Genomic DNA, 27,700 nt, shown 5'->3' on the forward strand with positions numbered 1-27,700 from the left:
AAACTGCAAACGCTTTTCATTTACTGATTTTCATTATTGTTATGTGATGTGAAAAATGTTTCTCTGGCATCTGGACTTTGACCAGACCTTGACCAAGAAATTTGGACCTTGACAAAAAGTAATTGACTACCCCTTGCACAATCCCCTTGCATGTGAATAGTTCGATTGAAGTCTCTAGAACTGCTTATAATAAGGACAATTATTCATCTATAACTGGAGCTTTCTGAGTATATTCTCTCTGCAGATCTGGGAAAGTGCGCTTTGAGTCCATGAGTTTGCTACTCGCTGGAATGTTGGGATATTTGGGGCCATTTGAATTCCTCTGTACATATCCAAATGTTTGGAGCAAGGCTAAATCTCGTTAGTCTTTTTCCTACTGCCATGAGCAGTGAGGTCTCAGACCCATGCTCCATCTACTTTTTGACCTTTTTAATCCTGTCCTTTTACCCATTAATTAGTTTTAGAATAATTGTAATTTCGCTTAGTGTTTATTTTTTTGTGAAATAGCTGTTTAGAAGCTGCATGGCTCCCCTGAGCATTCCCTGGCTCTGTCTGCTGCCCCATGTGTGCCTCCTATGATATCCTGCCTGCTCTGGGTGTGAGTGGCTGTCCCCTGCAGCTCCATGCTATGCTCCCTTGCTGGCCACTGCTGGGGGAGGGGCTTTTAAAAGTGGGCGGGTTGACGCCCACCCACTCCTGGGTTTCAAATAGAGCCACTGCTGTGGCTGGCTACAAGAGAGTGGGGCACAGGGCAGGCTGGGGCAGCAGCTGTGTCTATGGAGGGAGGGAGTGCATGGAAGCCCTCCCTCCCCATGCAAGAAACTCTGAGTGTGTGGGGGAAATTATCCTGGCTGGAATTCCTGAGCAGGAGCCTGGAGAGGCTTGGGTGAGTGTCTGGCTGGGGCAGAGGGGGAAGAAAAAGGGGGCCTCCTCTTAGAGCTTGCTGCTGCTGGGGGACAAGCCGCGGGGGAACCCTCTTCTCTGGCCCCCTAACCCAGCTCTGGGGAAGCCTTCCTGATGCACCCCAATCTCCTCATCCCCACCTCCACCTCATGCCCCACATCCCAAACCCCTGCTCCAATCCAGACCCCACATCCAAGACCCCCTCTCACACGCCAGCTCCCGTCCTGAGCCTGCCCCGCTCCCACACAAACTCCCTGCCAGAGCCTGAGGCAGGTGTGCAGGGTGGGACATGAACCTGTCCTAGGCATCACCAACAATTATACAAACCTGCTGCCCCTGGCACAGGCAGCAAGTTATATGGGCCCATGGTGCCCGTGCTCTACCAATATTTAGGAACATGGGCCCAGCTCCACCAATGGATGGGTTTATATTTTCAGTACTGACCCATCCATCTGAAGGACCGGGGCAACTAACCTGGGCCCCATGCTTTGGGGGCCCCTGGGGTTCAGGGGGATGTAGGATTCAGGTAGGCCGGGGTGGGGGTGGGGGTGGGGGTGGGGGAGTTGCAGGAGGCCTGGTGCTGGCAACAGGAATCAGTCTGGCCCCAGCCCACTCTGCAACAGCCCTGCCCTGCCTCTTTCCGGCTTTCACCCCTTCCCCCAAGAAATGCCCATAGACACTGGGGTGAGGCTGAGCTCACTGCTATCAGAACAATGCCCCCCAGTGGACTTTCAAGCTGCCCTCAACCCCACATGACACTGAATCTTGGGGTCCCAATGCACAGGGCCAGGGCATCTGCTTTGGTCCATCCTATGGATGGGATGGCTCTGCCTGGACCATTTATGGGCACTTCCAAAAATTAAGCAATCCTGGCACCTGTGCCTGTGCCCCCCTAGGAAGGTGATCCCACAGTTTTGGGACAACTGGTCTTCTACAATAATCAGGTTGCCATGAAGTTTAAAGCCAAGATTTTCAAATGTGCCTAGTGAATTTGGATTCTCAGCTTTGAGACTGTCTTGAAGAGGCTTGATTTGGAGAAAGTGCCGAGTACCACCCCTTGGCCTCTTTAAAGGGTTTCAAGCTGGGCTGCAAGAGACACCCAACATTACTAGCTCCTCAGAGGCTTAATCTAAAACCTCTAGTCTGAGGGCACCTGTGCAATAGGTCAGGAGTTGAAAGGCTAAAAAATTACTCAGTTTCCTTACCAAAGAGAATGTTACTGGGGACAAAAATCCCCTTCATGATCAGAACAGGCGAGAAAGTGTTTTAGGAAAGTAGAAAGTACTCAAGTGAATTTGCAGTAGGTGTGACATCTTTCTTAAGAAATCAAAGTCTAGCTGAAAGGCAAAACAGAAGAAAGAAATAGAAACAGGAGAAACAAAGTCATAACCACTAGGCACAAGTGCTCCACTTTATGGCAAGTCATTCTCCTTTTCTCTAATTGACAGTAAGGAGCCAGATAAAAGCAGGAGTTGTGGGTGGTCAGCACCTCTGAAAATCAAGCCACATCTACTTTAGGAATTCATCATTGAAGACGTAAGATCCCACTTTATAGCTTGTGCAACCTTCCTTCTGTAGCAAACCCTAGCCCTGGAACCCAAATCCCAATCCTTGCCCTAATCCTAACTCAGATCCCTTAATGTTACTTCCTCGGCCCAGATCTAAGCAACACCTTGCCAAATTCACACTGGGTGTAACTCTGTTGACTTCAATGCAATTGTACCTGCCATGAATTTGGTCCCCTGTCATCATCAGCACCTAGGGTTCATCCTACTTGGACAAAATTTTCTGTTCTAATGATACGGGAAATAGGCCCATCTGTAGGTCTGGAAGTGACGTTATAGGACCAACAAAAGCAGCATGTACAGGACCTAGCAAGACATTTGGTGTTTGAGGTTCTGATATTGGCCTCTCATGTTAGAACCAGGACTCAGCATTGCATTTTTTGTTGTGAGAAAGGTCTAATCTTAATTTAATTTTTTCAGAGGCCATGCTGTTTCCCTGACATCAGGCACTAACCAGGCCATGGTTAGATTTAAAGTGGCAATGGCGTTCCATATACTCTTTGGCTGGATTTACAGAGGTATAGTCTGTCTTCCATCTCACCACTTCTCTGTGCGGAATTCAGGAACAATTATTAGTATAATTTTGTGTCTGTGAAATCAATGTATCTGAAGAAATATAATGGAGCACAGAACAGCTAAACAGCCAAGTATAAAGTGAATGTAGCTGAAATAAGATATACAAACTATTTTGGGGCCTTCTTTTAGCTGTTTCACACCTACAGACATTTAGCGAGGTCTCATTTTGTTGCATATCTTAAAAGTCAGAGGTTTCAATGCAGCCACTCCTTTCCAGGAAGAACAGATCACATCTGATATGTCTCAGAAGCTAAGTTTTTCTTTTCTGATGCTGAGCTGTAATCTGATCATGAGGGGCCCTTGTACTTCTAATCTTACACTATTGTGGCTCTGCCTTAATCCACTTATGTTTGCTTTAGCTCAGATCCGTTTATAAAAGCTCATCTCCCTATAGTTGCTGTTAAAGCACAGTCTGAAATTTGTGAAATTGCAAGTTGGGTGATTCCTATCTGAGCTTTCATTGCCTACTGCTGACATTTCATAGAGTCAGGTTCTGCGTGCCCTCAGAGGAGAACGTGGGGGTGTGAAAGGTGAGGCACTCCCTTAACCTTCTTCAGTGTAATCTGTATTAGTGAGGGCAGTGCAGAACAGAGAACAGCATGTATGGACCCACCTCGTTATCCCCTCCCACACCGATGGAACCTTGGCTTCATGCCTACAATGAACCAATCAGTGTATGACAGGGTGTAGGAGAGGCCACCTTTTCTCATGCTCTTTGTCAGACCAAGGTGACACTCAGAGTAAAACCAACTTGGAATGAAAATCAGTTTCCCCAGTCTGTTTCTTTGTCAGCTGCATGCTGCCTCATATGGTGGCAAAGGTGCTGCTGACCTTACACTAATTGGTGCTGCTGTCAGTTAAGTATGTAGTCATTGATAAATACTGGCCATTGGGCCATATTCTGACATCCTTGTTAATGTTCACTAGCACCTTGCTTCCCAGGAGATCCCATTACTTTCAAAGCGAGTGATATCTCAGGGTGCATCTACACAGCAGGGCTTAATTGGAAATAAGATACGCAAATCGAGTTATGTTTATTGCGTAGCTTATTTTGAAATAGGAAGCATCGACACAGCACTTATTTTGAAATAGAGCACTCTTCTTCGGACTTCCCTTACTTCTTATAAAATGAGGGTTACAGGAGTTGGAATAAGAAATCCTCTAGCTTGACAGTATTTTGACATTATTTCAAAATAACTGCCTGCTGTGTAGATGCAGACTAAGTTATTTTGAAATAATGTTGCTGTGTAGATGTACCCACAGAGTGCATCACCCCCCTTACTCAGTCAGCATCTGTTTTAGAGGGTCTGGAAGACAGGGGCTTCTGTACTCCAGGGTTCGAGCCACAAATTTGCTGAAGAGATGGCCTCCTTAGCATGACATTGTGATCTAAACTCTAAGCTCTCATTAGCTATCCATAGCTGTGCATGTGGGCATGCACACGCAAGTTAAATACTGGCTCCATTAACTTCATCAGCAAAACTCCCACATACTTCAATGGACTAACTGAAGTGTAGGAGCATAAGCTTTCGTGGGCAAAGACCCACTTCGTCAGATGCATCTGACGAAGTGGGTCTTTCCCATGAAAGCTTATGCTCCTACACTTCATTTAGTCTATAAGGTGCCACAGGACTCCTTGCTGCTTTTGCAGATTCAGACTAACACGGCTACCCCTCTGATACTTCAATGGTGACAGGTTTTCAGACCTTCCCCACAACTACATTTCTGCTCTGATAGAATAAGGGCAATTTATTGCACATTCCTCTAAACATGGATGGCAAGTAATCTGATCCAGTGTTGTATTTAGAAGTCTACAGACAGTCTGAAATAAAATCAATTGATTCCAATCAGGTGCTAATGACAAATTGTCATGAGATAGTTTATGATGAAAATTTTACAATTTCACTGATCATCTTTGATTAAAAAACAAACAAAAGGAAGTATTTCTTCATACACAGTTAACCTGTGGAACTCATTGCCAGAGGAAGGCCAAGACTATAACAGGGTTTAAAAAAGAACTAGATAAATTCATGGAGGATAGGTCCATCACTGGCTGTTAGTCAGGATCAGTGTTCCCTCTAAGTTGGGTGTGAGCACAGCTTCATAGGTGATTAATCAGCCCCACCCAGTCAATCAGCTCCATGCAAGGAGGAGCCCTGAGACTTTGAGTGGGCAAGGCTGATTAATTACCTGTGAAGCTGTGCTGCTGAACAGCTTAGAGGGAACACTGGTCAGGATGTGCAGGAATGGTGTCCCTAGCCTTTGTTTCCCAGAAGCTGGGAATGGGCAACATGGGATGGTTCACTCGATGATTACTTGTTCTGTTCATTCCCTCTGTGGCAACTTGCTTTGACCATGGTCAGAAGATACTGGGCTAGACAGAACTTTGGTCTGACCCAATATGGCTGTTCTTATGTTCTTAAACAAGTACTTTTCACGTAGTTTCAATGCAAAAGTCTAAGACAAACTTAAAATGCAGGTTCAGATTACATTTAGTATCAAAATAAATAGTACAAGGGATATTAGATTGATGGCATCATTCATTTTTTAAAAAATAACACGTAGTTCCTATATAATGCTTTTCATCAACAGATCTCAGGGGGTATGTCTACACTACCACCCGAGTTCGAACTAGGGTGGTTAATGTAGGCAACCGAAGTTGCAAATGAAGCCCGGGATTTAAATATCCCGGGCTTCATTTGCATCTTGCCGGGCGCCACCATTTTTAAAGCCCACGTAGTTCGGACTCCGTGCCCGTGGCTACACGCGGCACGGAGTAGGTAGTTCGAATTAGGCTTTCTAATTCGACCTACTGTTACTCCTCGTTCCACCGTTACTCCTCGCTCCTCAAAAGCCTAATAGCTTCATTTGCAACTTCAGTTGCCTACATTAACCACTCTAGTTCGAATTAGGGTAGTAGTGTAGACATACCCAAAGTGCTTTACAAGAGAGGTTCATAACTTAATCAATAGATGCCTCCATTGTTTAAACTGCATCTGAAGTAGATACAGAAGTTCCAGGATGCCACTCTAGAGTACTGGAGGAACCAGGTACAATTATCTAACTTTGTTCATTAAGGTCTGGTTTCAAGCAGTGGTCACTGGAGTCATTTGACTAGTCAAAAAGAAGTATAGCCAAATACACTGCATAGCTGAAACATTAGCATCTTCTATTTAAAGCTTTATTACAATCAACTTATGCTTTCACAGGTGTCATAAACCTTCGCTGCGCTGGACACGTGTGGATTGAACCAGCTCCAGTCATTCAGATGGGCTTGAACATTTCTATAAATTGCCACTCTACAGTAAACTGCCAAAAGGCAAAGTTATACATGATACTAAATGATACTACTCAAATAGACGACAAATTATTAACAAGAAACAAAACCACACTGCAACTTCAGCTTCATGATTTCAGAAAACCATTTTCCACCGTCATATGTTATGCCAAGTGTGGCCACACAGACGTGTTAGTATGTGGAACACAATTTTCTGCAGGATGTAAGTAATTTACTGGATGTATGATGGCTTTTCACTAATTCTAGTTCATCCCAGTTAAGCTGCTATTAACTATTACTTCTTCCCAGTCAGTGTTGAGGTGCTGGGAACTGCAGGCTATTTTCAGATAATATTTTTAGATGCTCCTTCCTGACCCCTCCTCCCCCAAACAATGTTGGTATATTTTCCAGTTGAAAAGTTAAACTTCTATTTTTAATTTTATTTAGCAATAAAGGGTTTGGGGGCTTGTTAGTAATTCAATATATATATTGTAGTTAACCAGCAAGTTATGTTGTAACTGAAGTCATCTGATATACATTATTAGTAGCAACTTCGGTGCATGTTCTGTCAAACGGCTGTGTAGGTATCTAAACATGATACTGAAACTATCCTTCTTTCACTGTCCTATGCTTGGTCAAATGGCAAGGAGCTACTGAAATCCGAGTCAAGTAGCAGAAGTAACGTAGTGCATGTAATACCAAGCTATCACACCACCTAACTCCTATAGAGCACTTTTTAAATGGTAGATTTCAAACCACTTTACGGGGAGGTCACTACCATTGTCCCCATTTTATGTATAGGAAAACTGAGGCATCGAGAGGCAAACTGATGTGCCACAGTTTACTTCCTTCCACACTCTCATTAGTATGGATACCCTGATGTGTGGAGCTGAGAGGAGAAAAATGGAGCAGCCAAAGTGCTGAAGGAGTTGAGGAAAAGATGGTTTCTTTTCCAAATTTGTGCATTTTATGCAGGCATGGCTGAACAATTTCTAATGCTGTGCTGTGTAACATTAAATCCCTTCCCCATGTCTCTTATCACAGCAGCTACATGAACCTTCTGCAGGCAAGAGAGCCGTACAGTCAGATGTATCACCAGTGTGCTTGATTGAGTGTGCTGGAAGTCACACATCTGGCCTGGGATTAATACCGTTTGGGCAGTCTTTGCTTTCAGATCCTAGGCTGCTGCCTATCAGCATGTGGTAGGCTGTCCCCCAACCCATCATGCATACCTTCCTCACTGTACCCATGGGAAAAATACTACTTATCTACCCCACAGAGGTAACAAATCATCATAACAAATACATGCCATCCATGTGGTATCTGGGCCCCACTGGCATGGCTTAAATGGGCTCATTAACATTATAAATTAGAAAGAGCAAACACACAACATTTCCCTGGAGCCTGTAGCTTTAAGAGTGAGAGAAGGAAATCTCAACTTGCAGAGGGAGGTGTCCACTTAGCTTTACTGATGTGGCCACATTAAGTGTGCTTCTGGCAGAGTGCATTGCAGAGGTGCCAGGCATGCTGTACCAGCAGCCGGGGGACAATGAGTTCCCATGTTCCAATCCAATGGAAGATTAATGTAATCAATACTGATGGAAAATGTTAAAGTCTCAGTTAAAACCCACTATGGAAAGACACAGGCCGGGCTGCCCTTACCCATACAAAGAATATGCAGCAGTGTAAGGCACCTGAAAATGTGGGGGCATCACTGGGTCTTAGTTTCCACCCACTGGTCTCTTCCCTGCTTTCTGGCTCTGCTTCCTGTGGAGAGGATCTAGTTCAAAGTGAAAGAGCCTGCCAGAATCGTGAACCTGTGAAAGAGCCATTCAAGTGGTAATGAAGCCATTAATAGGGATTTGCCTATCCCAGGTACATGCTGTGAGCTTCTGAATTGCCTGTGTTAGTCTACAGAGGACCTTAGTTTAATTTGCTTTGAAAATATTTCATGTGTGTGTTGCTGAAGATTATAAAGTCACATCTCTAAAAAAAGTCAGCATCCCAAACCCAGCTGCCATTGAGCATATGGGTACCAGTGTAATAGTGGTGCATAGAGCCCCATATATCCTACAGACGGTCCTGGGCACAGAAGAACACAATCATCTGACTCTGGTATCCAACTGTTATGGGACAAGGCAGCACATCTTCATAACTTCTGTTCAAAGATATAGACATGCATGTGTAGGTTCTATAGGACATTACAGTTTCAAATGTCTAAACGTCCAGTCCTTAACGATTGACTGGGCATATATTTGTATATCATCTATCTTTGCAGATCCACCGGACAGTCCAACCAATTTATCTTGTGTCATTTATGAACATTCAGACCACCTGACTTGTATTTGGGACCCAGGGAAGCACACCTACTTAAGTACTAAGTACATTCTCTACCTGAAGAGGTAAGTCTTGCCATGACAGCTTCTTGCTGTGCTTAATTGAAAACCAAGAACAGCTGAAGTACAGGGCTCTCTATGCAGCTCAGGAGAGGGCTCTGAGCATTTGAATGGAATAAGAGCAGGAGGCCCTCACTGATTCCCTCACTTACAAGATGCTTTGTGGTAACGGTGCTAAGGGCATGAAAAGAAAACCGAAGAACAAACTAGGTTAGTTGGGGGCAGCAGGTAAGACAGAGAAGTTCTGTAATCTGGAGCTCCAGTATGACTGTACAGTCTAAACATGTGTGGTCAGAGCAACAGCAGCCACAAACCAAGTACGATTATACACATGCTCTAGTTTTGATGACTGGAAAGACAGAGTGTCCTACTTACACTTTCTAGAACACTGCCTTACTGATCTCTTCAGCTCACATGAACTGCTCTGTGTATCTGGGTCGATCTTATTTAACACCAGGTGGAGGTATTAGGATTTAAATTTTTTCAGATTTACATTTCCGTTCAGTGTTGATGTCTAATCAGTGCTATTTAGCTCGTAGTTGAGGATGTGTTTCTGGTAGTCAAACCTAAACCAAGAATGTAAAATAAAAGCCACCTTTCTATTCAATAGTCCTGATTTAGGCTTTTTGTGTTATGTTAGGTGTACGCTGACGAATCTCGAGCTCGTAGGACTCCGTGGATTTATTCCTCTGTAAAACTGAACTTGTGCAGTGGGGGAGCAGGGCCACGTGCTCTGTTGGGAGGTGCTAGACAGTATTAGTTATCGGTAACACTTAGCCTTCCCAACAAGATCAGGGCCCCATTGTGCTAGGGACTGTACAGACACGGAGTATAGCTATGCTGCAATTGGATGGGCAACTGAATCACATATCCACACTGTATCTTTAATCTAGCTAGTGTGCGTAACAAGAGCAGTGAAGACATGGTGGCACAGTCAGTATTACAGACTAACAACAGTAGTATGTGCCGAGAGTTCCAGGCAGGTGTGTATAGCCAGCTCTGGGGTCCATGCCTCTGTGTCTTCACTGGTCTTTTTAGCTGTGCTCGCAAGATTAAATCTAGTATGGGTTTGCCTACTCAAGCTGTAATCCCCCCTCCAATTATAGAGTAGACACACACATAGCAAGAGGTGGCTTCCTGCCCCAAAGATCCTTACAATCTAAACAGACAAGCCAAAGAGAGGATGAAGAGGAAAATAATATCCCCATTTTAGAGAGGAGGCACAGATAGGTTAAGTAACAGCCTTAGGTCACATAGGAAGTTTGTGATAGATCCAAGAATTGAACCATCTTTTTTCAGTAGCATACACGTACTCATGACACTTAACAGCAGAGGGAAAACTGACTGCCCACAGATTAATAAAAAACCCCACAGTGAAATGGAACGTGAGAAATAGGCAAGTCAGAAACAGAAGGTGGGGTGGAGAAGAAAGGAAATCTAAAGTAAACCTTCTACCCTCAAACATATGGCATGTTTGTCAGCAAGGACCCAATATCCAGAGATAGTGTCAAGTTGTTTAACCAGCTCTCAAAGAGGTCCTGTGATACTGTGATCTACCACAATGTCTTGAGATTCTAAAGCAACTATTTAAATAAATGTTCAAATGCTATACAGGCAACGCCTAACTTACAACCGCCCAACTTACAACCCCCTCCCCCTTGCAATTACAACCATTTTTTTCCATGAGAGATAGCTCCTAAAACCCCCCAATTTACTTGAGCAGCTAGCATTTATGACGGTGTACAACGCAGATTCCACGCATCATCACAGGAAACATACAAATCAGTCAAACTTGCCAGTCTGCAGCTGCTGCTTGAACTGCACGTGTCTCCACCACATCAGTCTTCACTTTTTAGTTATTTTTGTGCATTATTTGAACTATTTAGTTTAGTTTTCCTCCATTTCTGTAGTCAATTTTGGTATTTTTAGGGTATGAAATGGATTTCCAGGAATGGAATCACCATTTATAACATTGCGCCTATGAGAAATAAGGGTTTGACTTATGACGGCTCAACTTACCACGGTTCTCCAGCAACCAATTAGGTTGTAAGTGTGGGGCTCACCTGTAGTGGTGACTGCAGAATTCTTCCTCATTGCTTAGCTCCTATCTGTAGTTTAGGCTTTTTAAGTAGCTCCACAGAACTGAATACAGACTCCATTCCACTGAGAAAAACACAACACTGTGAGCAAACTGATGTACAAACAAATATGCAGTGAATGAGAAATCATCATCTTTCTTTTTTTCAGAATTCTGGTAATGGGAAATAATTGGGTTAAGAGACAACAAAGTAGTAGGAAAAGCCCTTATTGCATCAGTATTGATTTGACAATGGCGTATATTGCTAAAGAAAGTGGTGGCATCACTAGCCCGCCGGTCATCCTATTAGGACTGGGTGACCAATTGTTCCAGGATGTAGGCTATAGCCACAGTACAGGAGGATCAATTTATTATCATACCACTAATCTTAAATGAGTTAATGGGCTGCAGGAGGTAAGACAGGATATAAAACTGATGTAACAATGCAGTGGTTCTACCATCTCAGGGATTATTAATTTAACTTGTATTGGTTTAAACTCTTTCCTCACTTTATTGAAGTCAATGACCAAATACCCATTGGCCTTAATAGGGGGAGGAATTCACTGCGGATGCTTTTTGCTTCTTAGTTTACAAACAGAGGAGGAGGAAGCATTTCCTTCAGATGAAATTCTCAACATTCCATTGAGCAAACTACAAGGAGGCAAACTGTATGCTGTTTGGGTCCAAGCCAAAAACGTCTTAGGCACAGCCCATTCAGAGCATCTGCAAGTTAACCTGGAGGATTTAGGTAACATACGGTAATTCAGTAATGGCTTTGCAAGCAGGTTGTAATATGCATGAACTACAAAAACCCTCACCAGAGTGATAAAATCTATATCTAGATGGATGTGCAGAACTGAAATTTTCTTATGAACATTGGTAATAAATTACACACCATTGCACACAGAATACCATTTAACATTAGGGAAACAGCTGTTGATGTGCATTTTGATACACTGTCACACTGTCAGCTAGTCTAGATCAGTGTTTCTCAACCTTTTTTTATAAAGTATCCCTTTAAAAATTATAAATACCCCCACTACTTACAGTTCACAGACACAAGATTTTTTTTTCTACCATCACAACACATTTGTTTAAACAATTTAATCGTAGCCAGGCAGGTGATGAAATGTTTTAGGTGTAAAAAGTACAAAAATAATAAAGCACTGTAAAAGAAAAAAATTCAGTTCTCCCAATTTCGGTTGTGTTGATGTAACCCCCAGATTTCTCTCAAGTACTCCTAAGGGTACTCGTACCACTGGTTGAGAAACACTGGTCTAGATGATGCTTGGTCCAGCCATGAATGTGGGGGACTAGACTTGATGATCTCTCAAGGTTCCCTCCTGTTCTATTATTCTATGGGCCTCTCATTTGTTTTTTGCAAGTTGGTCTGTTGGTCAATATTCTTTTACTAGTCACTATACTCTGTCCTTAGTTTTTTTGTGATGTGCTGGATTTGAGTAAGGGTATGTCTACACTTGCTCCCTCTTTCGGGAGAGGGATGCAAATGAAGACATTCAAAATTGCAAATGAAGCCGAGATTTAAATATCCCGTGCTTCATTTGCAAAATTGCGTTATTTTGAAATCGCGCTATTTCAAAATAAAACACGCTGTGTAGACGCGTTATTTCGAGAGAAAACCCTTCTCTCGAAATAACTGTTAAACCTTATTTTATGAGGAATAAGGGTTATTTCGAGAGAAGAATTTTCTCTCGAAATAACGTGTTCACACAGCATCTGTTATTTCAAAATAGTGCCATAACGTGATTATGCAAATGAAGCACGGGATAGTTAAATCCTGGCTTCATTTGCAATTTTGAATGTTTTCATTTGCAGGGCTCAACAAATTATGTAATCTACTCGCCTGTGGCGAGTAGATTACAACCCGGAAGAGCCAGGTTCGGGCGATCTGCGCATGTGCAGAACAATCTACACATGTGCAGATCGACGGACAGCGCGGCTGGCGAGCAGGGCTCGCCGCAGCTCGGCAAGCCCTGTTCATTTGCATCCTTCTCTCGAAAGAGGGTGCAAGTGTAGACATACCCTAAAGTACTTGTCGTTTAACATTGAAAGCCTGTGATTTGGTTGCAGTTACAGAAGATATTCACACTTTCTATTATTTCCAACATTAAATTCACAGTGAAAGTATAAAACTGATTAATGGAAGGTTTTCTTTAACTGACAGTGATACTGTACAGCACTTGTTATCTGATAGGGCTTTTTTAACAGGTTAAGCTGAAAAAAATCAAGATATATTTTTCTCCAAAGAACAACTGTCCTTCGTGATGAAGTATATAAATCATTATAGCAGAGCATATACTGATGCCATTTTCTTCATAGGCCCAGAATAGATTCATCATTCTTTTGTCTCTCTTGTAGTGATACCAGCTACACCTATTATCACCAAGGTTGAAACAACAGACAATTCTTCCCCAAAAACCATAATCCATTGGCAAAAGCAAACATCATTTGAGAACGTTTATTGTGAAGAGAGATACAAAGTGCTGGCAGATCAAACGTGGCATGTGAGTCAACCCTTTCTCAGCTAATTAACATGGGCCTGCTGCTGCTCCCATTGATATCCATGACAAAACTACCATCAGTGGGAGCAGGATTTGGCACTGCATGAAAGATCACTGGGCTAGGTTATTGATACCAATTTGCTGTGTTCAAGTCATGCAAGGAGAATGTCTATGAAACAAGGATTTGCAAGTGATGCATGTCCTACCTATGGACATAATAGCACCATAACAAGAGTATTTGGGGATTTAAATATCCCGTTCCTAATTTGCATAAAAATGGCCACTGCGTTTTGCCGACTCAGCACTTTGTCGGCAAAAAGCGGCAGTCTAGAGGGGGATCTGCCGCTTTTTGCTGACAAAGTGCTGAGTTGGCAAATACAGCGGCCATTTTTATGCAAATTAGGCGCGGGAAATTTAAATCCTTGCCTCATTTGCAATGTCAACCTGCCTAATCTGAATCCCTCTGCTGACAGAGGGATGCAGTCCAGACATACCCAAACAGGTGATTTGAAAGAGAGAAGGCTCCAACTGAGATATTCAAGTAATACCTGCAGCCACATGCAGACTTTCATTGCTTTGTAACTCAAAATAGTTTACCTCTGTACTTGCAGAATTCTTTAGATAAACCCTGTACCTAGCAAAGGAAAAGTAACACAATAGTCAAGATATTTCCCAGTGTTATTCCTACGTCAGAGTTTAGATTAAATCACTTCCAAACTGAGCTAGAAAAAGTTATTCATATGAGAATACGAGTGTCCTCCAGGGGAGTTATACTACCATAACTATTGAGGATTAAATTCACACCTTACCGCTTATTGGTATAATGTCCAACATAGTAAATCCCTAAGCAAGGAGGTTGCTTTTGTAGGTCTATGCAACATCAGATGCTTAGGGCTCCATTTTGCACCACCCATGATTTACTGTGCAAAAGGTCCTGGGTGTATGTAGAGAACTTTCTCCACCCCTGATACTGCTAGAGGCATGGCACAATTCCAGTCTTTCCATTTGGCAGCTACTCCTTTCTCCTGACTCCCCCAGAGGTGCAAACAGACAAGAAAGGGACAGGACTATGGCTACGCCCCTTCCACATTGGCCAGGGATACGGCTCTAGGCTAAGGCACAGTGCAGTGCCCACACTGATCCTGTACTCTTGGGAGCTCTGGGAAGACTGATGCTGACTCCCTCCACTGGGGCAGGACTTGCTATAGTGTCATTAATAGGTTCCAATACGTTAGAAAGAATGTCTAATTTCACAAGGCTACGTTACTACAGCTTGGAAAGTTATATTGTTTGTCAATTTTAGATGAAAGGATGGAACAGCAATGTGACAAATGTGCCACACATGGAGTATTACTTGGAGTCAAACACAGAGTATGAATTTCAAGTGAGGTGCCGATTAATACGTGCCCAAAGCTATTGGAGTGGATGGAGCGTGCCCTTTGTTTACTCAACCCCAGAAGCTGGTGAGTTCATACCCAGGCTTGCAAGGGGATTTCTCCATCTCCAGCTCGCTTGCATCACTTTTTCTCTGCTTTTAAACTGAATGAGAGGGCTCCCCTGTTTGAGGCAGTTATCCAAGAGAGTGGAATGGTGCAGAACTGTGCTCTTGAACATGCAGAATCAGTGCACTTCAGGTGTTCCTTCCTGGAGCAGCAGATCCCATATCAGCGCATGCTAGATGGAAGTCTAGCTATGCCTGACCCCTGCCAGCCTACCAGAGTCCCTGTGGGCCAGGGTGCAAGGAATGGAAGTGTTAGCTGGGTCCACCTCTTGGTGCTCTCAATCATTGAGGGGGAATCCTGCCTCTGTGCTATGATGTTGATTAAGAAGCATTCTTGTATCTTCTTCCTCTTTAATCCAACAGAGAAACCAGAATTTCTCCCTTACAATGTAAAACTGGAATGTAGCATTTGATTTTCTAATCAGACTAAATGTTTAAAAAAAAAGTCACTTAAGCCATGCCCTATGGGACAATCTCTCTTGCTGCAAACACTTCCCACTTCTGGTTGGCAGACTATAGGGGAATAAATATATTTGTAATGGCATATGACACACCATTTCATACCTTAAAAGCATAAAGGGGATGTTTTTAAGAAGGGCTGAGGTATAACCTCCCTTTTCTGACCTGCACTTAGGTAGCTAGAGGTGCAGATATCCAGGTTTGCGCCTGCAATTCACACACACACACACACACACACACACACACACACACACACACACACACACACACACATGCAAATGTATGTGCAAAGAGATTGACATTTTGTAATGTTTGGCCTTCAACTTTTCTGTGATGTTTATCCAATCAAGATAGATTTCATTTAGTTAATGCCATGATTCAGCCCATGGAGACACCCTTTCACGTCACTTGTTGCTCAAAATCTTGCCTCTTTCTCCAACAGAAGTTGGTCCAGTATAAGATATTACCGCTTCCACTTTGTGGATGTCTCTCTAATACCCTGGGGTCAACTGGGCTTAAAAAAAGACTGCAAATAACAACTCCAACTCATCTGAGGAAGTGGGTTGTACCCACAAAATCTCAAGATATGATATAATATATTTGTTAGTCTCCAAGGTGCCACAGGACTAGCTATTGTTTTTTAAGCATATAGAATAGTTAACATAGGAGATCTGGAGTCAGGACATTATGATTCCATGCCTGGCTTTGACAATGACTGAGGCATCATTTTATCCTCTCTCTGCCTCTGAATATATACCTGCTGGATGGGTACAACTCACATCTATCTCAGAGGGTTCTTATGAGTCTTAACATATATAAAAAACCTTCCTAAGAAAGGTGTTGATATGAACACAGAGGCTGTGTCTAGACTGGCAACTTTTTCTGCAAAATCAGATGATTTTGCGGAAAAACTTGCCGGCTGTCTACACTGGCCGCTTGAATTTCAGCAAGAACACTGACGATCTCATGTAAGATCGTCAGTGTTCTTGCGGAAATACTATGCTGCTCCCGTTCGAGCAAAAGCCCTCTTGCGCAAATCATTTGCGCAAGAGGGCCAGTACTGTTTTGTGCAAAAAAGCCCTGATGGCTAAAATGGCGATCAGGGCTTTTTTGCGCAAAACCTTGTCTAGATTGGCCACGGGTGCTTTTCCGCAAAAGTGCTTTTGTGGAAAAGCATCCATGCCAATCTAGACGCGCTTTTCCGAAAATGCTTTTAAAGGAAAACTTTTCCGTTAAAAGCATTTCCAGAAAATCATGCCAGTGTAGACGTAGCCAGAGTGGCAGTGCTAGCTTCTGCCTCATGTTTTTAATGAGCTAGTAAAACAGCTGCTTTACCTATTCTGCCTTTGCTCATAATGCAGCTGGCTCTCCTCTGCCCTGGCCAGTGCAGTGTGACACCTTCCTTAGATCACTGCCTCCCAGCAGGGGCACGTGCAGGAACAGTAGAGCAGCACCATCCAAAGCTTGAGCTAAACCCACTGCAGTCAAGGAGAGCCATTGACTGGGGGGCTGGTGGCAGGGGACCTTCCCTAGTGCCACAAATTCCCCCATTCGGGACAGGTCAGGTCCCGACGGAGCCAGATTGGGGGGTCCAATCTATAGATCCGTAAACAGCACCCAGCGTTACCACTACACCAGTGTTTTGCTGGTGCCCTCTGCTGGCTAATACATAGTACAACATTGTCAGTAGCCAGAAAGCTTGTGGGTTAGGCTAGGGTCTGCACCAGGGCTACTCAATTTTGGAAGCCCCAGGGGCCACAATGATACTCACAGTACATGCTGAGGGCCGCAACTTAAGTGTAATTGCATATACATGCAAATATATATGCAACTATATGCAATTAGCTTTTTTTAACACTGATGGGCACGGATACAAAGATTAAGGCAAGACAACACAACACACAAGCCCCATTTAAGTCAGTTCTGCTGATATGAATAAAATACAATATTTACCCAATTTCCACCCATATAACAGCACTTTTAATGAGCAATGACAGTCCAGGAATTTAACTACTAAAACACATATCAACAGAAGACCATTATATTGACTACATTTTTGTTTTGGCTCCCATCCATGGGCCGTAAACAAATGGGCCGCATGTTGAGTAGCCCTGACCTACACTATAGAGTGTTTTTTTTTTCAGTAAAAGCTATGCAAATTGCACTCCGCAATTTGCATAGCTTTTCTCAATCGCTTTTCCGTAAGAGGCTTTTCTGCCATTTGGACCAGTCTAGGTGGGTCCAAATGACAGAAAAGCCTCCTCTTTCAGTGGAGCCCTTATCCCACATAGAACAAGGTATACAGGGCTCCCTGAAAGAGCATGTTTGCTCTTCCGCAAAAAAAAAACCAGAGACCAAACATGTTCCTTAGACCCAGCAGAGTTTTTCCGGGATACCTCCCGGATAGTGTAGATGTACCCTACATTTCTTATTCCATCTGGACATGATTTATCACACTGTTCTTGTTTAGAACCCCATTCACTGGTGTGATGGCTACTTAGCCTCTGTCACTATTGATTAGGACATAAGAGATTCTATTTTAATAAGGCAATCACAGGGTTTGGGTTTTTTAGACAAAAATTCAGACGATACCTGATGTGGCCAAAGTGGACTAGGAACTCAGGAGAAAGCCTCACAAGTTTCTCTCTCAAAGGGGAGAGGGGATATTGTGTAAAGTTGGGTCTAGTGGTTGTGAGAATGGTCCCATTGGGAAGGGGAGTTGAAAGAAATTAATACAAAGCCTACCTGAAAGGCAGGGGAATGTATCCTGACCCCAAGCTGCTGCAATGAGAAGTGGCTGGGTTAGTTTTCTCTCCCTCAGAAGCTTGCATACCGAACCCTCAGCCCTAGCCCCACCTCAGTCAAGAATTTAAATGAAGAAAAACAAAAATGAATTGTGTTAAGGACCCAAGCAAAGCCAGGTAAATCTTCTAGTATAATATAGATAGAGAATATGTTACATGAATTAAGAGCTGGCTGACAGATCTCAAAAGTAGCTATCCATGGGAATTATCATGGAATGGGAGAGTTTCTAGTGGGCTTCTACAGATACGACACATGATGCTAGTAAATGTTTTCACAATGGTCAGGAAGTAAATATAAAATCCCTATGAGAAAAGGTGTAGATGACAGAAAGATTGGCGGAGCAGTCAATGAGGGACAACAGGGCAGTAATACAGAGAAATCTTGATTTCTTGCTAAGCTGGGTCCTCTGACAAAGTCTACTCCTAGCTATTGGCGCCTCCTCCTGGCCATCCTGGAGATTAGTTCTGCCAGACTTTGCATCCCGATGATGTCTTCACCCATCCTGTCTCATCATGTGGTCCCTCTTGGTCCAGGAACTACAGCTTCCTCTTTGTGACTTGGCCCTCTGGCTGGGTCACCATACATGGTCCCACCTTCCAGGAAATCACAGTCCCTCTTGGCAAATGGGCTCAGGCAGCATTCCTGCTCATTGCTCCACCAGTGCCACTTTGTCAGCAGCTGGTAGGGGCATATATGACTGCCCTCTACTTCAGATCCTGGCTCAGAGAGCTTCTCATCAGCAGCGTGGTTTGACCTACCCCATTCCTCACTGAGCTTTCCTCTGAGCCTTGCCTGCCTCTCCGGCTCTCCCTTTTTTCCAGGCTTGTCAAACCATACACCCCTTCCAAGGGATTAACTAAGCTATTTATGTCTAGCCACATCTCCCTTTTTCCAGGGAGCAATTAGGGACTCCTTCCCTCTGGTCCCCTTCTGCTGTCTGTTCCCTGGCTTTATGGAAATCTCACTTATTCCCGACCAGCCTCTTTTCTCAGTCAGCCCCCTGCTCCACAGCTTCTCCTCCAAGTACAGCCTGTGTAGTTAATTGGACAGTCTAACGATTTTAACCCCTGGCAGGCCTGTCAGGAATAGACAGACAATCACTGGCCCATTCATAGAAAACATGTTTTAAGGTAGCCAAATGCAAAGATATACCTCTAGGAACAAGGAATTTAGGCCACATCTACTGAAGAGGGGCTGTTCCCTGGATAGAAGTGACTCTGAGAAGGGTTTAGGGGACAAACAACTGAACATGAGCTCCCAATGTGATAACATGGCAAAAAGGGCTAAAGTGATCCTGGATCTAGAAGCACTAGTAAAACTAAGGAGACTATTTTAACTCTGTATGTGGCATTGATGTGGCTGGTACTGGAATATTTTGTACAGTTCTGGTACCCATGTTTTAACAGGGATGTTGAAAAAATGGAGAGGATACTGACTAGAGGCAAAGAAACAATGCAAGGGTGGGACAATCTCAAACTGTTTAGCTTATCAAACAGAGTGAGAGGTGATTTGATTACAGGATACAGGTACTTTGTGAAGACAGCATACTTCAATTAGCAGAATATATACCTAGTACGAACGAGCGCTTTCATTTAAAGGAGAAAAGCAAAACAAGAACCAAAGGTGGGAAGTTGAAGTCAGAATAGGGATGTAAACAACTAATCGACTAGTGACTATCCGATAAACAAAAGATTATCAGATAGTCAACACAATAGTTGACTAGTCACTCCGCACCCCTTGCTGCCTCTATCAGAAAGAGGCAGCAAGGTGGAGGAAGAAGAGGGGTGCTGAGGGGAGCCTGCTTAAAAGCCAGTTCCTCCCAGCTCCAGCTCTGTAGGGGGGGGTAGGGGTGCAGCAGCGGTGTTCCACCTTTGAAATGTACAAGAGTCCCTGATGGGGCTCTTGTACATTTCAAAGCGGAAGTGCTGCATAGAGGCTGGGGGCAGGCTCCATGCGGCGTTTCAATCTTTGAAATGCACAAGAGCCCCTTATTGACTATTTGATTAGTTGATTAATCTAATTTGAACATCCCTGTGATGGGGCCTCCTGCCCTGTAGCTATTCCAAGGAGGTGACACCCCGCAAACTGATACCTCATCAGTAGACCTTGGCAGCTTTGTCACTCCAGGTCAGGCCCAGCAGCCTAGTCACTCAGGGTATGTCTACACTACCCTCCTAGTTCGAACTAGGAGGGTAATGTAGGCATACCGCACTTGCAAATGAAGCCCGGGATTTGAATTTCCCGGGCTTCATTTCCATAAGCGGGGAGCCGCCATTTTTAAAACCCCGCTAGTTCGAACCCCGTGCAGCGCGGCTACACGGGGCACGAACTAGGTAGTTCGAACTAGGTTTCCTAGTTCGAACTACCGTTACTCCTCATTTCACAAGGAGTAACGGTAGTTCGAACTAGGAAGCCTAGTTCTAACTACCTATTTTGTGCCCCGTGTAGCCGCGCTGCACGGGGTTCGAACCAGCGGGGTTTTTAAAATGGCAGCTCCCCGCTTATGCAAATGAATCCCGGGAAATTCAAATCCCGGGCTTCATTTGCAAGTGCGGTATGCCTACATTACCCTCCTAGTTCGAACTAGGAGGGTAGTGTAGACATACCCTCACAGACAGGCCCAGAGGCCTAGTTTCTCATAGTCAATGCTTCCCCTCCTTGGGGTCACAGGGGTGGGGATAGGGAGGCCCAGGCACACCCTCTCCACTGGGCCCCAACCCAGGTCCCTGTTGGTGGTGGGCACATTCCCAACCACCGGCTCAGTAGGGAATTCCTCCAAAACGTGCTTAGCTCACCGGGCTGCCTCTTGGCTCCATGCCCTGGGTTGCTTCCTACCCCTGTCCAGCTGTGTAGGACGTGGTTTGGTGTCTGGCTGCTGCTTCGCAGGCGGCAGCTGCTGCTGTGGCTGCTGCTGCTTCCCTGGCTGCTGCTCCTCGGTTAGGGCAGGAGCTCCTTCCCTGCCGGTGGTCAGACCCAACTGACCAGCTTCTCTGGCTTTTATACTAGTGCTGCAGGGCGAGCATGCCCAGAAGGGCCGTGGAGGAGGGGCCTGCTCCACCCAATAAGCCTGTCCTCCACCCCTCTGGCCAGTGTGGGTTTGATATACCCCATTACAAACCCTAAGACTGTCAGACAAATTCAAATTAGAAATTAGGCACAGGTTTTTAACAATGACGGTAATTAATTGCTAGAACAAACTATCAAGGGAATTCCCCATCTGTTGGCATCTTCAAGACTGGGTGCCTTTCTCAAAATATATGAAGCTTCAGGGGGTAGCCGAGTTAGTATATATAGGATAAACTTTAAAAACAACAAATAGTCTGGTAGCACTTTAAAGACTAACAAAGCATGGTATCATGAGCTTTCGTGGGGACAGCCCACTTCTTCAGCTGATCATCTGAAGAAGTGGGCTGTGCCCACGAAAGCTCATGATACCATCTACATGTTTTGTTAGTCTTTAAAGTGCTACCAGACTATTTATTGTTTTGAAAGATATGAGTTAGCCAAAAACAAGTTATTGGGTGAGTCATTTCAATGCAATGGTAAACAGGTGAAATATGTCTTGTGATACAGATCTAACAGTCCCTTCTGGCCTTAAACTCCATAAATCTATGAACAATTCATTGGTAGGAGGGCCATCCCAAAACATGCATAAGTGTCAATCAATAAAACCAAACCACAAAACTTCAGTTGAAAAGTCAATCAAATCAGATGTTTGGGAATAGTTCACTACATATAGTTCAGAGGGAAGCCCTGGGATTCTCAAGGCAACTACCAACTAATAGAAAAGGACAATTTCCCATTCCCACAGAGGAGATGGGGAAGACAGACAGAAGATACACAAAGCCATGCAAACAAGGCAGTGGACCCCAGCGAGTCACAGTTATAAATAGGGCTTGCATGGTGCCCAAATGAAAGACATGCTGGGGTGAGTTTGCTCTGGGAAGGAGCACTTGATGTTAGAATGCCTTCTACTGAGAAAACCCAGACCGACATCCTACTCCAGACTGAACCAAGGCAAGCCTGACTTGGTTGAACGTAACTGCCAGCCCATGATAAAAGAAAGGTGTGATGATTCCTCAAAGGCTCATTTCATGGAGGGATTAAGAAACTAATAGCATAGTGCACAAAATACTACACAGTAATAATACATAACTCTACTGAGTTGGGTTGTTTCCGCTGATGTAGTGGCAGAACTATGTGCCAGCCGGTGTCTGAGACCAGGCATCATCAGCTCCTTCCCTGCTGTCTTAAGGAGCTAAACTAACAGCAGCTCAGTTCTTAATTATTATTAGAAACATATCTTCCAGAGCCTGCATCTCAGAATCCCCCCAAAGGGGTGGTTTGAAAATAGTTGCTTATGCCATTCTTTGGTTTTAATACTGAGCCAAGTTTAGTAAGTCACGTGGCAAATCATGGCTATCACCTTATTAAAATATTAATACCAGAATTCATCTGTTCAGTTACTGTATTTCCTTTGAACGCAGCACCTTCTAAAATCCTTGATGTGTGGAGGGTTCTGGGTCCAGCACACACAGATGGTAGCCGAGAAGTGACCGTCTTGATAAAGGTAATGCATTTTCTTTTTCAAGCCCTGAGAGATGCTAAAATATCATTTATTAATTATTTATTGTGTTATATTATTAATTATTATTATCTATATTACTGTAACAGCTAGAAGGGCCAGTCATGGGCCTGGACTCTGTTTCACTAGGTGTTGTACAAATACAGGAAAAAAAAGTCCCTTTCGCAAAGGCTATGTCGAGACTATGCTTTATTTTCAAAAGAGGATATGCAAATTCCATGGGAATTTGCATATCTTCTTCCAATCTCACTTTCGAAAGTGGGTCTTTCCAAAGTGAAAGTAGTCTGGACACTTTTTTTTGAAAAAAAAAAAAAAACTTTAGAAAGAGTGCATAAATCTCATTTTTTAAGGAAAAGCGGTTTTTTGAAAAAGCGGGGGATTCTGAAAGAAACGTGTCCAGACTACTTTCACTTTGGAAAGACCTGTTTTCGAAAGTGAGATTGGAAGAAGGTATGCAAATTCCCGCAGAATTTGCATATCCTCTTTCGAAAATAAAGTGTAGTTTGGATGTACCCAAAGAATTTACAGTCTAAATAGACAAAACAGACACAGGGTAGGGTAGGGGCAGAATACATCTGCGGCAGGAATAGCGTGAGGGCAGCAACAGCATGTTAGTGGCCATGACACCACTTTTCTGGAGCGGGGGTTCTTTGCGGGGGAAATCAGCTAAGTAGAAGGCAGAGGGACCAGGCCCACTGATGAGAGGGGAGGGGGCAAAGGGAGCAGTCATCCTGGGGCCCAGCAATTCAAAAGGGCCTAGGACTCCCAGTTACCACCATTGCTACGTGGCAGCAGCAGTGGCCAGAGCCTCAGGCCCTTTAAATTACCACCGGAGTACTATGCCACACACTCGGGGCAGTCAACGGGCTATGAGGGAAGGGCGGTGCTCTGGGTAGCTGTCCCAGTTCCCCCCCTTCGGTGAACACAGAGCCAGCCCCCGCACTTTGCCCAGGGGCCCACAGAGGCCGTCAGCGACCCTGCTGGGGACACTTATGGAAAGGGGACAGTGAGATGGAGACGAAGGTAAGAGGAGTGAAGCTGGGATGAAGAGACTATTGGTAAGTGTGTCTACGCTGCCAGGAAGTTCTGGGCAGTTTCACTGCAGTGCAAACCTTCAGGGGACCTAGAACCCAGAGCCTATCCCAAGCACCAGAAGCTGACACTGCAGTGAAACAGACCTGCGGGCCGAGTCCCATCAGCCCAAGTCAGCTAGCACAGGCCAGCACTGGGCACCTAAGTGCAGTGCAGACATACCCTATGACTGAGGGAAGGAGGAGAAAGTGGTTGGAGCAAACAGGCAAGCACCACTAGGCAGAGAAAGTCCTGTTGAAACTGTAGAAAGTTCTCCAGAAAAGACAAAGGTCCCTGCTTTAGCTGCTTCTGTCCCTCTGGCTGGCTAGTCTTTGCTTTTTTCTCCCAAGCACACACGGAGGTGGTGGGGAGGGGTGCGGGACACACCTCTAGATTCTGATGCCCTATAAGTGGGTGAGATTGTCCTCTCTGCACAGCTAAGGGGAAGGGGAGGGTGGAGATTTTAGTGTTTTAGCTCCAATGCGGAGCCGAATTAATGGTCATCTGGGAGCATTTCCCATCCTGGTTATATGGGAGCTCACAGATAAATGAAAATTGATGTTTTCCTTGTACAAGCAATAACCAGCCACTTTGTTCAAAGGAAGAAAGAGCACAAAAACAATGGCATGGCTGTATAAAGGTGAGGCAATGTTTGTTTGGGTCTATTCTATAGGAAAAATGGTCCAGAGTATTCAGCAAACTAAGCTGATGAGTCTCACTCCAGTCCTTTCAGATCCTTCAGATCAATTAACAATACTCTTGGTTCACAGTTACAATGTCATGCGAAGCATTGTCCTTGGGGATGGTGTGAAACTAGGAACATAATCCCCAGCGGAAGCAAATAACTTACTGTTCAATAAGGGCATTTATTTTTCCATCTTTTTCAGCCTCTTGCTCCAAAAGATGCCCGAGGAAGAATTCTGGGATACACTGTGTTCCAAGAAAGCCGGGGAGAGGTGGTTAACTTATGTAACACATCAGATACCCAGTGCAAAGTTCTGATTTCCCCAGCCATGCGTACCCTCTATGTGACTGCATATAATTCAAAGGGGAGTTCCATGCCAGCCAGTATAACAGTGACCCAAGAGTACAGTAATTTTAATGGTAAGCTTACGCACACATCATTAGGCTTAACTGAAATCTGGTTGTGTCAAAACTGGGGAAGGGATCATCTCTATATTACTTTAAAATAGAAAAAACCCTCTGGAAATTCTGCTCCCACCCACTTCTTTTTAGTGCTCTCCAGAAGATGCCAGGCTGTGTGCCCTGGAAACAATAAGCAGCTATATATTTCAAAGGCTCTTCTGTGATAATTTTCAACAATAAGTTTAAAAATAAGTTTTGGCCTGTCTGCATTGGCTAGCACCAACTGACATAGCCATGCTGCTTAAATCAGGTCTTGAAAACTGTCTCAGAATGTGGGCATTTTCCCCATATACAAAGGACCTTTGTGGAAATAACTACTTTCATTTCCAATAAATGGACAGTTTCACCTTTATGTCTCATCATGTAAAACAACGACAATAATAGGGAAATAGAAGTAGTTGCAGAGTCTAAGTCTGCCTCAGATTCCCCAGACCAATGATTGTGGTTTTCCACAACCACATTTTCCTGTTTTCTAAAACGTAGTTGCACTCAGCAACTGGGGAAAGTCCCACAGAAACTGTAAGTGAAAGGAATGTAGTGAAAATTACTAAATAGAAAGCGTAATAGGTAAAAAAAGTGGAAAATCAGATTATTCTTGAATCTCTGTTAGAAGAATCAAAGGTTGTTTCTTGTAAGCACCAACAGGTACAGATTTTGAGAGAGAACAGGTGTTACAATGGGCCTTTAATATGTGAAATATCTGTAAAATATGTCAATGTCAGTAAAATCTCTCTCTCTCTCTCTCTCTCTCTCTCTCTCTCTCTCTCTCTCTCACACACACACACACACACACACACACACACACACACACACTTAAAGATCCGTTCTTAAACTATGTCAGAGCACAGGCAGTTTCGCTGTACAGAATGGTTTCGCTTTACAGAATGGGCCATTTAATGTTTTCCTATGACTAGAAGTTCCAGCCCACCTTAATCATATCACTTCTCCTACCTCTGTTTTTTAGATTTTGAGTCCCCCACCAACATGCAGATTAAACATGATGACCAGAGAGGAATCTTTGTCAAATGGGAGCTGCCTAAAAACACTGGCAGATTAGTTCTGTGGTTCATAGTGGAATGGATTTCTGCAGCTCAGCATAATCCGCAACACAATATTTTATGGAAGAAAGTCCCCAGCAAGGAGATACTTACATATATACAGGGTAAGATATGGTAACAGTCTTCTTGCTATTTACTTTCTGTATAGTGCTATAGGTGTAAACAAAGCCCTGTAGCTCAAAATACAACAAAAGAAAACAAAGAGTGTGAATTTAATTTGAGCCCTATCCCCTTGGTACTTTTAACATTACAAATAGGAGAAAAGAGAGCAGGTGAACATTTGTAGCAAATAGGCAGGAATTAAGAGTTACATGATCTGAAAGAGGCTTAGGACTGGAAACATGGAGATTACGCAGGAGGCTGTTCTAAATGTAGGCTGCACTGTGGAAGAGTGGACTGAGTCACAAAGAGGGAGAAGATAGGTATGAAACTTGGCTAAATTGTGGGGAGTAGTGAAGTCATACGTGAGCAGGGAAGATTGGTACCAATTCATATGTCTTTATAGAGAGCAAAAGAATAGAAGAGGCAGTAATATGTGAGGCAGCAATAGTCTTCTCTGTTTCTTGTTGCTGATCCCCCCTCCAATTGTAGGGGACACAACCTGCAGGCTTTATTCAGGCAAAATTCCCACAGAGGTCAAGCTTCCAGCAAAATAAGGATTGTGACATGTGTCCCTTTATGCTGAATACAGTGTTTTGGTAGCCATTTTGATCCCAGGATATGAGAAAAAGACAAGGTAGGAGAAGTAATGTCCTTAGTGGGACCATCTTCTATTGGAGAAACTTCAGAAGAAGAAGAGCTCTATGTAGCTCAAAAGCTTGTCTCTTTCACCATCATCAACTTCTATCGGTCCAAGAAAATAAATTACTTCACCCCCCTTGTCCCTCAATTATAGTGAATGCAGTGTTCCTGATCCCCACATTTCCACGGGATCACATTGGCATTTCATTCTGTACTGGTACATTATGAGGAAAATGTGAGAAACCTGCTTCAAGTGGAAACTGGCAGCTGCATTCTTCACAATAAATACAACTTATAACAACAAATGAATACAGGCAGTCCCCGAGTTACGCGGATCCGACTTATGTCGGATCCGCACTTACGAACGGGGCTTTCTCGCCCCGGAGCTCGCAGGCAGCGGGACTGCCCAGAGAACAGCGGTCCCGCCACCTCGACCTCCGGGGCAAGAAAAGCTGCTCCGGGTGCCCCTGGTCTGCTGGGGACCATCTCCAGCAGACCAGGGACACCTGGAGCAAAGCCGGAGAGGCGGAGCAATTCTGCCTCCAGCTTCCTGTAGTCAGCCCCTGGTCAGTTTCAGCAGCAGCAGCTGAATCTGGAGCCAGTTCCGACTTACATACAAATTCAGCTTAAGAACAAACCTATAGTCCCTATCTTGTACGTAACCCGGGGACTGCCTGTATATCCTTCGTAGTCATTGGATTTCGTTTTACATCATAAATGAATATTAAAATAATTCCCTTTCATAAACCCTTAGGCTACATCTACACTGTCCAGTCTTGAGCAAGAACATATGCAAATGAGGCATGGTGATATTCATCGCTGTGCCTCATTTGCATATGTTCTTGTGCAAGACTGCGCAGTGTACACGTAGCCTTAGTGAGTAGAGGCTTTGAAGTGGAATGCACAGTGCAGAAGACCCAGCTTCCCTGTAACTGAAACACAGTGAATTAATTCCACCATCTAATAAAATATATATCACCACAGAGATTTTAAAATGTGCTATAAGGCACATATGCAT

General features: G+C 44.0%; 1 protein-coding gene across 1 annotated transcript in view; it reads left to right on the top strand.

Annotated features, from left to right (window-relative positions):
- Positions 1 to 730: 730 nt before the first annotated feature.
- Positions 731 to 27,700, top strand: part of IL23R (interleukin 23 receptor) — a 52,771-nt gene continuing 25,801 nt past the window's right edge. The window contains exons 1-10 of the mRNA XM_075936189.2: positions 731 to 886; positions 2,889 to 2,986; positions 6,254 to 6,544; positions 8,600 to 8,723; positions 11,382 to 11,542; positions 13,174 to 13,319; positions 14,620 to 14,779; positions 22,569 to 22,651; positions 24,625 to 24,841; positions 25,848 to 26,045. Of these exons, the coding sequence (XP_075792304.2) occupies positions 777 to 886; positions 2,889 to 2,986; positions 6,254 to 6,544; positions 8,600 to 8,723; positions 11,382 to 11,542; positions 13,174 to 13,319; positions 14,620 to 14,779; positions 22,569 to 22,651; positions 24,625 to 24,841; positions 25,848 to 26,045 (1,588 nt within the window). The 5' untranslated portion in view covers positions 731 to 776. The remainder of the gene's footprint in view (positions 887 to 2,888; positions 2,987 to 6,253; positions 6,545 to 8,599; positions 8,724 to 11,381; positions 11,543 to 13,173; positions 13,320 to 14,619; positions 14,780 to 22,568; positions 22,652 to 24,624; positions 24,842 to 25,847; positions 26,046 to 27,700) is intronic.

This window comes from Pelodiscus sinensis, chromosome 9 (assembly GCF_052426305.1).
Source record: "Pelodiscus sinensis isolate ZL-2025 chromosome 9, ASM5242630v1, whole genome shotgun sequence".
Taxonomy (NCBI): Eukaryota; Metazoa; Chordata; order Testudines; family Trionychidae; genus Pelodiscus; species Pelodiscus sinensis.